Genomic DNA, 13,919 nt, shown 5'->3' on the forward strand with positions numbered 1-13,919 from the left:
ATTTTAGATTTCCTCAAAATTCATTGAAACCCGTCCCTTATGACTTTCATTCCACAAATATTAAATTTATTATAAATTATCACTAATAAAATTAACAAATTGTTGCTAGCATTAAAAGCAAAATCTAAGTGAACTTCTTAAAAAACCAAGCAGTCTAAAAAGAGGCTAATACAGAAACAAAAGAATTTTTGGAATGCGTAATATATAAAATACCAAACATTTTAAATGCAAATGAGATAGATAAGTGACATTTCAAGGGCAACAGCATGATGGTTTGTAGTGAGAATCAAGATAGAGCAGCTGTTAATATAAACCATTTGGCCTTTTATGGATGTTTTTTTCAAATCAGCTATTTACTTTAAGGAAAATGTCACATTTAGTAGAGGAAACTCCTTCCCAAAAAATTCAAGGCACCAGACAATAATTTAACAATCATACCTTTCAGAGTTTGGAAGCTCTGGCAATTAGTGCTTTTGAAATCTACTCCTATCAATTATAGTCACAAAGAATAAAGCTCCCTAAATTCTTAAATAATGCATTGCTCTCAAAAGAGTACATTATAGCATCTACACCTGAGCTGTTAACACTTTGGGATTGGTTATTAAAGACAACTGATTCTCTAATATTTGAAAACTCTGTAGTTAGCATTTTTCCTAAGATAAAGCAAAAATTTTTTAAAAAATTAAACAAAATGATCAAATTTAGTATCATTTATTACTCAAAAATTAATGAAAGATAGATCTAGACATACTTCTCTTAAATGACACATAACTCTCTCATTAGGATAACTCTATTTGGTTACTTAGTTATGTCTGCAATTTTTATTATTCAGGATAGAATAGTATAATAAATCTAACAACTTCTTATAGATATACAAATGAAAATGTGTACCTTATTAGAACTGATTTTCTTCCAAAAGTCAAAAGGAAATTGTTTGTATAAGATAGCAAAAAAGTAGTTCTGTAAAGTACTAAGATTTGAATACTGTTTTCCCCAAGGCAGAATGTTTCTTGACGACCATCATTATCTCTAAAATGCACTGCTGTTACAAAAAAGAGTATCACTTTAGCTATTATGAAGTATCATTTTAATGTATATGTACACACTTCCGCACTCCTTTATCTTTTTGATCAATTACTGTACCCACAATAGGCTGAAGGGCAATTTCTAACCTATATCCCCTAACTAAATCTAGCACATCACTTGGGGAAAGGTACCAGAATAAGTAAACAACAAGTAAGAGATTTCACTCTAGACCACAGACTAGGTTTTGTTGTATGAAGAGAAACAACCTCAGGCACAGAGGGAGAAACACATGAGCGTACGTACACACACATACACAAGTTCATTAATGATAAAGCAATACTTATTCGTTGTATTTTTAAAAAGCACATAGAAAAGAATAAGAAGTAAACTAAAAAGTCTTCATAATGAAACCACCCAGAAAACAACCTCTGTTCACATTTTTGTGCAGTTTAGGCATTTGTGTGTATTTTTATAACACAGACAACATGCTCTGCCTTATATTTTGCCTTTTCTGCCTCCAACCTTTGTTAATTTGACAACTAAGAACTGATCTTAAAAATTTAATTTACATGCCTTCTTTTACTAATGTGGAATTCTGTATATCTTCATTTATGGATTCATTCACACTTGTAATTTTTCTAAAATAAAAGCTCTTTACAAATTAAGGGCATTATTCATATATGCTGTATATCTTTCTTCATCAGTTTGTTCCTTGATTCTAATTTTATTTTGACAGTATCAGTGTTTTTTTAATTAGAAATATTTTGAACTTTTAAGCATACCCATTTTATTCAAATACAGAAATGAAAAAGAATAACTGATATGGTAAAATTACCAGGACGACATTCTTCAGAAAAAGAATATCTTTATAGAGAAGATGAAAACAACAAACTAAATGTTTTAGTTACCTGTTAAGTGATCTAAGTAGTACTGATAGAGCTTGCACTGAATAGGAGTCATTCTCACAGCTAACACATACTCATGTTTTGGAGGCAAGAACTTTGTTAATGCTGTATAATCTTTCCTCTGTAATTAACAAGAAAGTGAATGAAAATTAGTTAATCTAATATATTACAGGAATGAACTGCTTTAAGAATTCTTGTTGCTCATAACTAAAAGATATAAATAAACAAATAGGCACTAAACATATTAGAAAACATTTTCTTAAACATAATTTAAACCCTCTCTAAACACATGATGATCCACATGATTGTAGTTAATGTACTTCATATGACTCTACAATATAGTGCACTGGTAAAAAGATATTGCAAAACACCAGGCAGGCTTTAAACTGAAGTGGTCATATTACCAAGTGAGCAATTTAAGTTTTCAAAATGGTCTCCAAAAGGTGGGGAGGGGATGTAGTAGGTAGTGTTAGCAAAATGACTTGCTTTTAATAATATAGTAAAACCTATGAATCAAAGTCTAATGCAGTCTGAGTTGACCTCTGGGTAAGATGTGCTAACATGGCAAACAATAACACACAACTTCAGAAGGAATGTTCACCCTATTGAGAAAGCAAGCCATGCACAAGCACTCTTGAAACCACTTTACTATAAGGGATAGGAACAAAAAAACCACAAATCTGCTAGATACTACTTAAACCAGGAAAATCGCTGCCTGGGTCATAGCAGCAATATAGAAACAGAGTACTTACTAGTACATGTAGCCAATATGATCAAACAGGATGACTTTGCCTTCTATGATGGCAGTTTATCTAGACAAAAGAATAGCCTGCCTCATTTGTTACAGAATCTCGGTGGCTATCACTACTATCTAGTGTTTGAAGAGTAAGTGCGGATCTTCAGTTCTACTAATTGCTGGTTCAGTCTATACATGTTTATTAATTAATGGAGATTCACTGAAGATCCTTTTTTTTTTTTTTTTTTTGTCTTTTTCGTGACCGGCACTCAGCCAGTGAGTGCACTGGCCATTCCTATATAGGATCGGAACCCACGGCGGGAGCGTCGCTGCGCTCCCAGCGCCGCACTCTCCCAAGTGTGCCACGGGCTCGGCCCTGAAGATCCATTTATAAACAACACTGTTAGCCTATTCATATTATTGGATATACTTGAAAGTAATAAAACTGTTTCTTCCAAATTACTTTTAAAATGGCTCCTCTCAATTCACACTGGCCTTTCCTACAACCATTTCAAAGAAGTGAGGTCCAGAGTACTGTATTATACTACAGAATTAGAGTGAGCACAGGAATTTCTTAATCGTAATAGCCAAGTTCCTCTTAAGGAACTCCCTTATCTTGAGGACTAAGAATCTAAACATTAACATAACATGAGGCTTTACACTTGGCAAATGAATTAATCAACTAGGTTCTAAACTTCTCAATGGAAAATTTTTTAAAAAGTTGAATGCTGCCTAAAATTTTGAAGACAGTGTAAGAAGATATAACTGTAAAACTATATACTGAAAAGGGGGGGAAGAAAACACAAAATAATTAAGGTTTAAACTCAGAAAATATTTTGGGATTACAGTATAAGAAAGTAACAATATTTTATTACTATGGAACGTATTTGTACCTGAACACATCCAGCTAACATCTCATAGAGAATGTGAGCACGTTTTTTCATCACTCTGACATCTACCATGGTAGAATCTGCACATTGACCATTTTGGATTGGATTTATAAATCTATTCCTGAACTCCTTAATGGATCCAAGCAAATTTTCCTTGATAAAGTTAACCATACAATGATCTAAGAGAGAAGACAATTCATTAACAACATTAACAATGGTTAAAGAGACTCAGAAACATTCCCCAGTGAAACGCTCATGTTTTCAAAAACACATGCCATGGAAGCATTAGAATTAAGCTATAAAGAATATCAAACTAAGCACAGAATAAACATTGGTTATAAGTCTGATCTAGAACTGGATTACCTAAACCAGATAAGAAATAAAAATAAAAATCACCCCTAAATACTAGACATCAGTGTTTTTTTAAAAACTCTTAAAGGACATTTTATTCTAACTCCTTTCCTTCACAACAGATGAGAAGCATAAAACAAGTGGTCTACAATTCTAACCATGATTTTATGGTCAGTGAGGGTATCTTGTGAAGAAAATGTAACTAATAAATCAAAATAATAAAAGTGGATAATAAGCTACTATACCAAAATTTATATTAACTGATTCAGTTCAAGAAATCCTTAATAGGGCTGTCAATTGTCCTATACTATATAGGACCACAATCTGAAATAGCATTTCTATAAACAGGGTACAGAACAAAAAAGAGGGAAAGTGGAGCAGATAAAAACAAAAATAAAATATAGGTTAAAGTGAAATAATAAACAGTATTACAAATAATAAAATAAAAAAGTTAAGTTACTATAAACACATTGAAGGAAAACGACAAACATAAAAATAACAAAAAGCCATCAAAATGGGAAAAAGAAAAGGGTGGGAGATTATAATGAGAAATTTCAATTTGTTATTTGCTGAATAATCTCATGCTCCCTTCTTTAGTGTCACCACACACATAAAAAATGAGGGAAATTTACAAGTCACTTCCTTGGGTTCACATCATCTGTCCTCAGACTCAGCAAACTCTATCCTGCCATGAATTTATCACAGCTCTCCTTCTCCCATCTCCATCTTGCTGAAATGCTCATGTTTGGCATTTATTTTTGATTTCTTAACCGTACCTCCCCCAAAACTGGATGTATGTCCTTACAAATACCTCCTTAGTAACCACATATGCATTTGTACTTTTGAAAGCAATCATTAAGACTTCTGATACTTTTTAAATATTTCAAATTCCTTATTTATATTTGAATACTCATAATGGCACATCTCTTGACTGTGGTTTTCCACTCACAAAGCACCTCACTTGAAAAGTATGGTATTCTTTCACAGCAGACTCAGATGGACCTATGTAGATCATGGTCAGGGACTATACTAGAGTCAACAGAGGAAAGACGAATGGCATAGTGGCAAATATATATCTGAGGCAATACCAGTACTCTACAACATAAGTGTAGATATTAACTCACACTCGATTAGATTATTTTGAAGTGGTGTTCCTGTTAAAATAATCCTCCTCCTTGATCGTATAGAATTCATTGCTTTTGAAACAGCAGATGCTTCATTTTTAAGAATATGGCCTTCATCACAAACAACAAAGTCAGGGCCTATAAAAACATATAGAAAAACATTTTATTAAAATATAATAAACCTGAAAATGTGACCCATTTAAGTAAATAAAGTTAATTCTTTAATAGTGCTGGTCTTATAGGAAGATAAAACAACATTATCATAAGTATATTTTATCTGCTGTTATATTGGTTAATAGGGCACTACTTAGTATTAATTATATCCCAAAAACAGTAATAAATCACTACTATAAATGGTACTTAAGGTCCTCTGAGTGTGTATAAAAATAGGAAGAATAAAAATAACCACAAGGGGGAAAAACATCCCTTTCAACAGATCTGGGGTATTTGAAAAAAGACAAATGTGGTTTAAAATTTAAAAGTCTCAGAAAAAAAAAAAAAAAAAGTCTCTAAAGATAATATTTCATCATTAGCATATCAAGTTAAATCTATCAGCAAAGGCTAAGAGCAATTTATATATACATGAAAACAAATTTCAAAAGTTACATTATAAGAAATAATATATAAATTGCATTCCCACTTATTCTAAATATCTAACACTCATTGCTGGAGAAAAATTTAACTGATAAAGGAAAGCTAAGCTAGTTGTTAACATGGGTATGGTGGGTGGGGAGAACACCTTTCTAGCTATGAAAGATCTCACAGCAGACTGACTCTTTCAAAAGAAATACTATAGGCTTATATTTTTTAAATAACACATACTGTTTGCTAAAGTATCCTACATACACAATTTGCTTGCTAGTTAACACACACACATTACTTAAATGTCGATTTCAACAATAGCAGCTGTCAAATTACCCCCATCTGTTAAGCATTAGAGAAAATTCAATTTCTACTTCAAATGACTTCAAAAATAACTGCTTCAGTATGACAGATCAAATAATACAATTGTGATTCAGTTTTCGGATGGAGCTACACAAATAATAAATATTTTTAAATTACTAATATATTCTCTAAAACTAAAAATCTGTACCTAGCTTTGTATTAAAAGATTGTGTATTGTTTATTTTGAATCCTCAAATATTTTCTACAGATAAAAATTTTTTTACACAAGTGATTTAAATGATTTCCAAACATTTAATATTCAGTGTCCATGAGGGTGTGGAGAAATGAGTATTCTCTTATACTCTTTATGAGTCTACACTAGTATAAAAGATTTTAGAAGCCAATTTTACAATATCTATCAAAATGTAAAATGTGTGCACCTTGACCCATATTTCAATTTGTGGGAATTTATCCCAAAGATATACTTCCATAAGTACCCAAAGATACATAACAGAATGTTCTCTGCAGCACTGTTTGCTATGGAGGAAAAGTGGGAACACCCTAAAAGCTTGTCAAAGGGGGTCTGGCAATGGGGTTTAAAGTATGGTATAATGGAGTAAGTTGCAGAGTTAAAATTAATGACATGTATCTCCATGTACAAACCTTGAAAGTTATGCCAAATATATTATTAAATAAAAAGAAGTTGCACAATAGTTACCTATATAATGATCCAATTTGTATTTAAACAACCACCTCAAATGAGTGGTTTTATCTATGTATACAATAGGCCCTCCAGATCTGTGGATCCCACATTCACGGATTCAACCAGTTGCTAATCCAAAACATTTGAGAAAAAAAAAACGTTGCATCTGTACTCAACATGTACAGACTTTTTTTTTCTTGTCATCATTCCCTAAATACAGTATGACAACCATTTACATAGCATTTATGTTTTATCAGTATTATAAGTAAGCTAGAGATGATATAAAGTATATGAGAGGAGGGAGGATGTGCACAGGTTAGATGCAAACACTACTCCATTTTATACCAGAGATTTCTGCATCGCCCGGTTTGGTATCCACAGGAAGTCCTGGAACCCCCCACAGACTTTATATGTATGTGCAATAAAGGATTAACCTTGCCCAAAGAAAGATTTGGCCTTTGCCTCCAGCTCCAACCCTTGGAATGTCCTGCTTGATAAGAGTATCTTTGTTTACCTGGAGGCCTTGGACCCGCCAGATATTCTACACTAACAATGTGATTTATGGTAGGAGGTCTTGGGCCAAGGGGCATCTTCTTAACCTCTGGAGGGGCTGGAGTCTAAGATCAGGCACATGGGTGGTCAACCATATCTATGTGATCAAGCCCAAGCTTTAGATACCAAGGCTCAGGTGAGCTTGCCTGGTTTGCAATATTCCATGCATATTGTCACACATCATTACTGAGAGAAGGTAGCACTCTGAATGATTCCAGTAGAAGATCACACCTGGAACTCTCCTGGGCCCTGCCCTATATGCCTTTTTCTGCTGCTGACTTTAATTTGTATCCTTTCGCTATAATAAACCATAACCGTTAGTATATTGGCTTTTTTGAGTTCTGCAAATCCTTATTGTGAAATATTGAACCTGGGGGTGACTTTAGGATCCCCAAACTTTGCAATATAAAATACATGCTTGTGTAAGCACAAAACATTTCTGGAAGAATATACATGGAACAATAGTAAGATAAGGAAGAAGGGAACTTTTATTTTTCAATATACGCCTTTTTCTTCTGTTTGTATTTTGCTCAAGAACACAAAATAACTATTGCTAGCATGGCAACAAAGGGAGAGGAAGCCCTATCCTTAGTAAGGATATCTGAGAGACTAGAAGTAAGAAGAAAGAATAAGAGTAAATATACTCATTTATAAACGTAAATCGACAAAAAAAGTTAAATTGCGTGATTCATATTTTATTTACCAATATAGAAATGTACAAGGGTAATTCAAAAAGTTCAAAAAAAAAAAACAGAATTGAAAGGTAATACAAATTCTTCCATGAACAGAAAGTATAGGGAGGAAGGCAGTCAAGAGGCTCTGAGGAGCAAAAGAAAAGGGATTTAGAGAAAGGCTTGAAGAAAATTTCTTCGGTTCAAAAGTTTAATCCTGACTGAATCTGTTAACTTAAGATGGTTCAAAACACTATGAAAACCTGTCTTTATTTTTAAAAAACTACATAGTGAGATCTATCTTATTGCTTAAATCAAAAAGTACCTTAAATTAATATTGTTTATATAAACACACTCTCTCTCACAAACACATACACACACACATATATTATGTTCTCTGAAACTAAAAGACCTTGCAATGTGCTTCTAAAAACACTAATGTGAATTAGAAAATTCCACGAGATCAGTGTAAGTACATTAAATAGGAAAATATGTTTTCAAAACAATTGGTAGGTTAGGGAAGAAAGGCCAAGTAAAGTAGGTTCAGTTACTTTCTGTAATGTGATTTCTAAGTGCAGGTGTTTTCAAACCCTACTACCTCATTTATACATCATTGTTTCAGAACGAAGTTTTTCAGAAAATATATTTCCAAGGTAACCAAAACTTACTCCTTTTAAACATTAAACATTTTTATACAAGCAAAGGTTTTGTTTCATACTATTATATTTAAATAAGTTCTTTTTCAGTATGTTACACTGCCACCTACTGGTAGATTTTAAAAAAATCATAAACATATTACGCAAAAAAGTAGATAAAATTTTGGAACTGTCCAAGCAAGCCTGTCTCAAACCCATGACCCAGTGGAACCAGAAGAGATAATAAAATGATTACTGTCACTTTAAGCCCTTAAGGCTTGGGGTGACTGTTATGCAGCAGTTGAGTTTAGAGATGAACACTACTATTTAACAACACTGGTCAGCTCTAAACATGTTTCCAATCTTAATACCTGCTCCTGATTTCCCAGGCTTCAGACCTAATAGTCCACTCTACTAGTTTATGACCTCACCTCATTCTTAAGTCTGATACCCAAAACTGCTTGTCTGTCTCTCACATTTTGCTTCCATCGTGAACTTCCATATGTTACACCCAAACCCAGATCCTTAAATACTCAGCTACCATTTATTTGATTCTTCACTACCACCAATTTTCCCCAAATAATTTTTTATCAATTTTCCCCTTAGAGAAGAAAAATTGGGCAAAAAAAGAATACACGTTCTGGAAAACTGAGTGTTATGTTTAACAAATCCCTTCTAATAAATTTAGAAGTACTTCACAGATCTCGACAGTTTAAACTTAGGTGGTAAGAAAAATGATATCTAAAAGTTACTACTACCACTAAATCTTAAAGCTTACTATAATTTTAACATATTCCTCTTACTATATGTTATACATGATGAATAGTATGAGATCCTTGTTGCTGTGCAGATGGTTTCCCAGATATGGCAGACCAGTTATTGCTAATACTCCTATATACCCTGGAAAGGAAAGTACAGTTAGAGCTTCAGTTTCCCAATGAAACTACTGGAGAGATCAAAGCCTCCCATAGGTTCTAACAAGGTAATCTAGGTATTTATTTTTTTAAATTAATAAAACAAAAAATAAAACCCAATGTAGAACTTACTTAAACAGGTAAAAGGCATCTATTAGGAAGAAACCCGCAGCTAACATTATACCTAATGGTGAAAGACTGGAAGCTTTCCCTGAGATCAGAAACAAGACAACTGCTCTCACCACTTACATTCAACACTGTACAGGAAGTTCTGGAAAGGGTAATTAGGCAAGAAAAAGAAATGAAAAGACATCTGGATTTGAAAGGAAGAAGTAAAACTATCTGTACTCACAGATGGTATGATCTTTTTAATAGAAAATCCTAAACAATGCACACAAACTATTAGAACTTATAGACTCACCAAAGTTGTAACATACAAGAATATACAAAAATCTGTTGTATTTCTATATGCTAACAATGAAAAATCTGAAAATGAAATTAAAACAATTCATTTATGACAGAACCAAAAAGATAAAATATTTAGTAATAAATTTAAGAAGTATAAGACCTGTACACTAAAAACTGCAAACATTATTTAAAGAAATTAAAGCAAGACCTAAATAAATGGAAAGACATGACATGTTGACAAACGGGAAGATTTAATATTTTAAGCTGGCAATACTCCCCAAATTGATCTACAGATTCAATGCAGTCTCTAACAAAATCTCAGCTGGCTTCTTTGAAGAAATATAAAAGCTGATTCTCAAATTCATACGGAATTGCAAGAAACGCCAAATGGCAAAACAATCTTGGGAAAGAAAAACAAAGCTGTAGGACTCCTACTTCCTGATTTCAAAACTTACTGCAAAGCTACAATAATAGTGTGTTGGCATAAAAATATAGAGGTTGAGCATCTCTAATGTGAAAATCCAAAATCCAAAATGCTCCAAAGTTTGAAACTTTTTGAGTGCCAAAATGACACTCAAAGGAAATGCTCAACTAGTTAAGTATGTGCAAATATTCCAAAATGTGAAAAAATCCAAAATTTAAGACACCTCTGGTCCCAGGCATTTCAGAGAAGGAATACCTGTATAAAGCAAAATAGAGAATTGAGAGTCCAGAAATAAACACATATATCTATGGTCAACTGATTTTCAACAAGGGTGCCAAGATCCTCTGTAGTGGATTGAATTATGTCCCCCCAAAACTCATTGAAACTTGAATTCTGTCCCCCAAGTTTTACTTATTAGAAACCTTGCCCCCACTGTAACTGTTAAGAGGGTGGGAAATCCTATTATGGTAATTGGAAGGTAGAGCCTTGATGAGGTCATTGGATTGTAGGACCGTGCAGTAGTGAATGGATTAAAAATGGTGGTCAGGGGCATGGCCCTAAGGGTTTTAAAAGAAGAGAGAGTCTGTCTTTCTCTCTGCTCTCTCTGCTTCCACCATCTTGCAATGTGAAACCCCCGAGTCACTGCTGCCACCACCAGATGGACTTTGGACTTCCCAGCCTCAGAAACTGTAAGCAATAAACTTTGTTTTTCTTCATAAATCACCCAGTTTCAGGTATTTTGCTATAAGAAACAAAAATGGACTAATGCACCTTTCACTGGAGAAAGAACAGTCTTTTCAACAACTGGTGCTAGGACAACTGAATATCAAAATGCAAAGAAAAAAGCAGACAGACCCCCTAATCACACCATATACAAATATTAACTCAAAATGGATCATCAACATACATGTAAGAGCTAAAACTATAAAACATTTAAAAGAAAACATAGGTGCAAATACTTATGACCTTGAAAAAATATTTGTGACCTTGAATTAAGCAACACATTCTTGGATATGCACCAACACATAAGCAACAAAAGAAAAAATAGATAAATTAAACTTCATCAAAAATTTTAAAATTTGTGTATAAAAGGATGATATAAAGAAAGTAAAAGATGACCAACAGAATAAGAGGAAAATTAGCAAATTTTATATATATGTGTATATATAAAGGTTAAGGGTATAGTACCCCGTATACATAAAGAACTCTTACAACTCAATAATAAAAAGAAAAATAACACAATTAGAAAACAGACAAAAAACTTAAATAGACATCTCTCCAAAGAAGATAAACAAATAGCCAACAATCACATGAAAAGATGCTTGACATCATTAGTCATGAAGAAAATGCAAATCAAAACCACAATGATACCACTTCACACCCACTAGGATGGCAATATATATACACACACACACATATATAAAACAGACAGATAATAACAAGTGTTAGCAAAGATGTGAAAAAAATAGGAACCTTCACACACTACTCACAAGAAAATCAAACAGTGCAGCCACTGTGAAAAAGCGGCATTTCCTCAAAAGGTTACACATGTAAACATGGAGTTACTATGTGACTCAGCAATTCCATTCCTAGGTATACACCCAAAAGAACTGAAAACAGAAGCTAAAGTAAAAACCTGCACATAAATTGTTCATAGCAGCATTATTCATAATAACCAAAAAGTGGAAACCCACATGTCCACTAACTGAACAGATAAACAAAATGTGAATATTACCCATACAATGAAATATTATTTGGCAATGAAAAGGAAATGAAATACATGTTATCATGTGGATCAGCTTTGAAAACATTGAGCTAAGAGAAAGAAGAGAGATATTGTATGATTCCGTGTTTATAAATGTCCACAAGGAATAAGAACAAACCAAACCCCAAATCAGTAGAAGGACAAGATCAAGGGTTTGGATCCCTATACTGGTTAGCCACCAAAAAAAAAAAAAAAAAAAAAAAAGTAGAAGGAGAGAAATAACAAAGATCTGAGTAGAAATAAATGAATTAGAGATTAAAAAAAACACAAAAGATCGATGAAACAAAGTGGAAAATATAAACAAAATTAATAAATGTTTAGCTAGACTAATGAAGAGAGAAGACTCAAATAAAATCAAAAATGAAAACAGAGACATTACAACTTCTACCACAGAAACACAAAGTATCATAAGAGACTACTACAAACAACTACACGCAAACAAACTGGAAAACCTAGGAGAAATGGATAAATTCCTGGACACATAACAACCATCCAAAATTGAATCATGAAGAACACCTAAACAGACCAATAACAAGTAATGAGATTAAAGCAGTAATAAAAAGTCTCCCAACTAAGCAAAGCCCAGGACCAGACAGCTTCACTGCCAAATTCTACCAAACATTTAAAGACGGATTAATAACAATTCTTCTCAAACTCTTCCAAAAATTGAAGAGGAGGGAATACTTCCAAACTCATTCTACAAGGCCAACATTAATCTCATACCAAAACCAGAAAAAGATAGAACAAAAAAAGAAAACTACAGACCAATATCTCTAATGAATACAGACTCAAAGATCCTCAACAAAATACTAGCAACCAGAATCCAACAACACATTAAAAAGATCATTCACCGTGATAAAGTGATTCATCCCTGGGATGCAAGGATGGTTCAACATATGCAAATCAACAAATGTGATATACCGATCAACAGAATAAAGGAAAAAAACCATATGATCATTTCAATAGATGCATGAAAAGCATTTGATAAGATCCCACACTGCTTCATGATAAAAACACTCAACAAATTAAGTCAGAAGGAATGTATCTCAACACAATAAAGGCCATATACGACAAATCCACAGTCAACATCATACTGAATGGACAAAAATTGGAGGCTTTTCCTCTAAGATCTGGACGGATGCCCATCTTCCCCACTCTTATTCAACACAGTATTGGAAGTTCTGACCAGTGTAATAAGGCAAAACAAAGCAATAAAGGGCATCCAAATAGAAAAGGAGGAAGTCAAACCATCCCTATTTGCAGATGACATGATCATTTACACAGAGAACCCTAAAGACTCCACCAAAAAATTACTAGAATAAATGAATTAATTATAGTGGCAGGATACAAAATCAGTACACAAAAATCAACAACCCTCATATATGCCAATAATGAAAGACCCAAAGAAGAAATCAAGAATGTAATCTCATTCACAACAGCTACCAAAAAAATAAAGTACCTAGGAATAAATTTTAAAAAGGAGGTGAAAGATCTATACAATGAAAACTATAACACATTGGTGAAAAAAACTGAAGAGGACACAAATAAATGGAAAGATATCCCACATTCATGGGCTGGAAGAATTAACATCATCAAAATGTCCATGCTACCCAAAGCAATTTTCATATTCAACGCAATCTCTATTAAAATACCAATGACATTCTTCACAGAAATAGAAAAAATGATCTTAAAATTTATATGGAACCACAAAAGAACAGTAAAAGCAATCTTGAACCAAAAAAACAAAGTTGGAGGCATCACGCTTCCTGATATCAAAATCAAAATATAAATAAAGCTATAGTAACCAAAACAGCATGGTACTGATATAAAAATAGACAAACAGACCAATGGAACAGAACTGATAGCCCAGAAACAAACCCACACACTTACCGCCAAGTGATTTTTGACAAAAGTGCCAAGAATATACAAT

The 13,919-nt window shown here is 33.2% G+C and overlaps 1 protein-coding gene across 5 annotated transcripts in view; it reads right to left on the bottom strand.

Moving 5' to 3' along the window:
* The window catches only part of ATRX (ATRX chromatin remodeler), a 222,154-nt gene that overhangs the window by 93,287 nt on the left and 114,948 nt on the right, over nucleotides 1-13,919 (bottom strand). For all 5 annotated transcript variants that reach the window (XM_063083057.1, XM_063083056.1, XM_063083059.1 and 2 more), the window contains 3 exons: nucleotides 5,033-5,170; nucleotides 3,561-3,736; nucleotides 1,935-2,052 (listed from right to left, as the gene is read on the bottom strand). In XM_063083057.1, the coding sequence (XP_062939127.1) occupies nucleotides 1,935-2,052; nucleotides 3,561-3,736; nucleotides 5,033-5,170 (432 nt within the window). The remainder of the gene's footprint in view (nucleotides 1-1,934; nucleotides 2,053-3,560; nucleotides 3,737-5,032; nucleotides 5,171-13,919) is intronic.

Source organism: Cynocephalus volans, chromosome X, assembly GCF_027409185.1.
Source record: "Cynocephalus volans isolate mCynVol1 chromosome X, mCynVol1.pri, whole genome shotgun sequence".
NCBI lineage: Eukaryota > Metazoa > Chordata > Mammalia > Dermoptera > Cynocephalidae > Cynocephalus > Cynocephalus volans.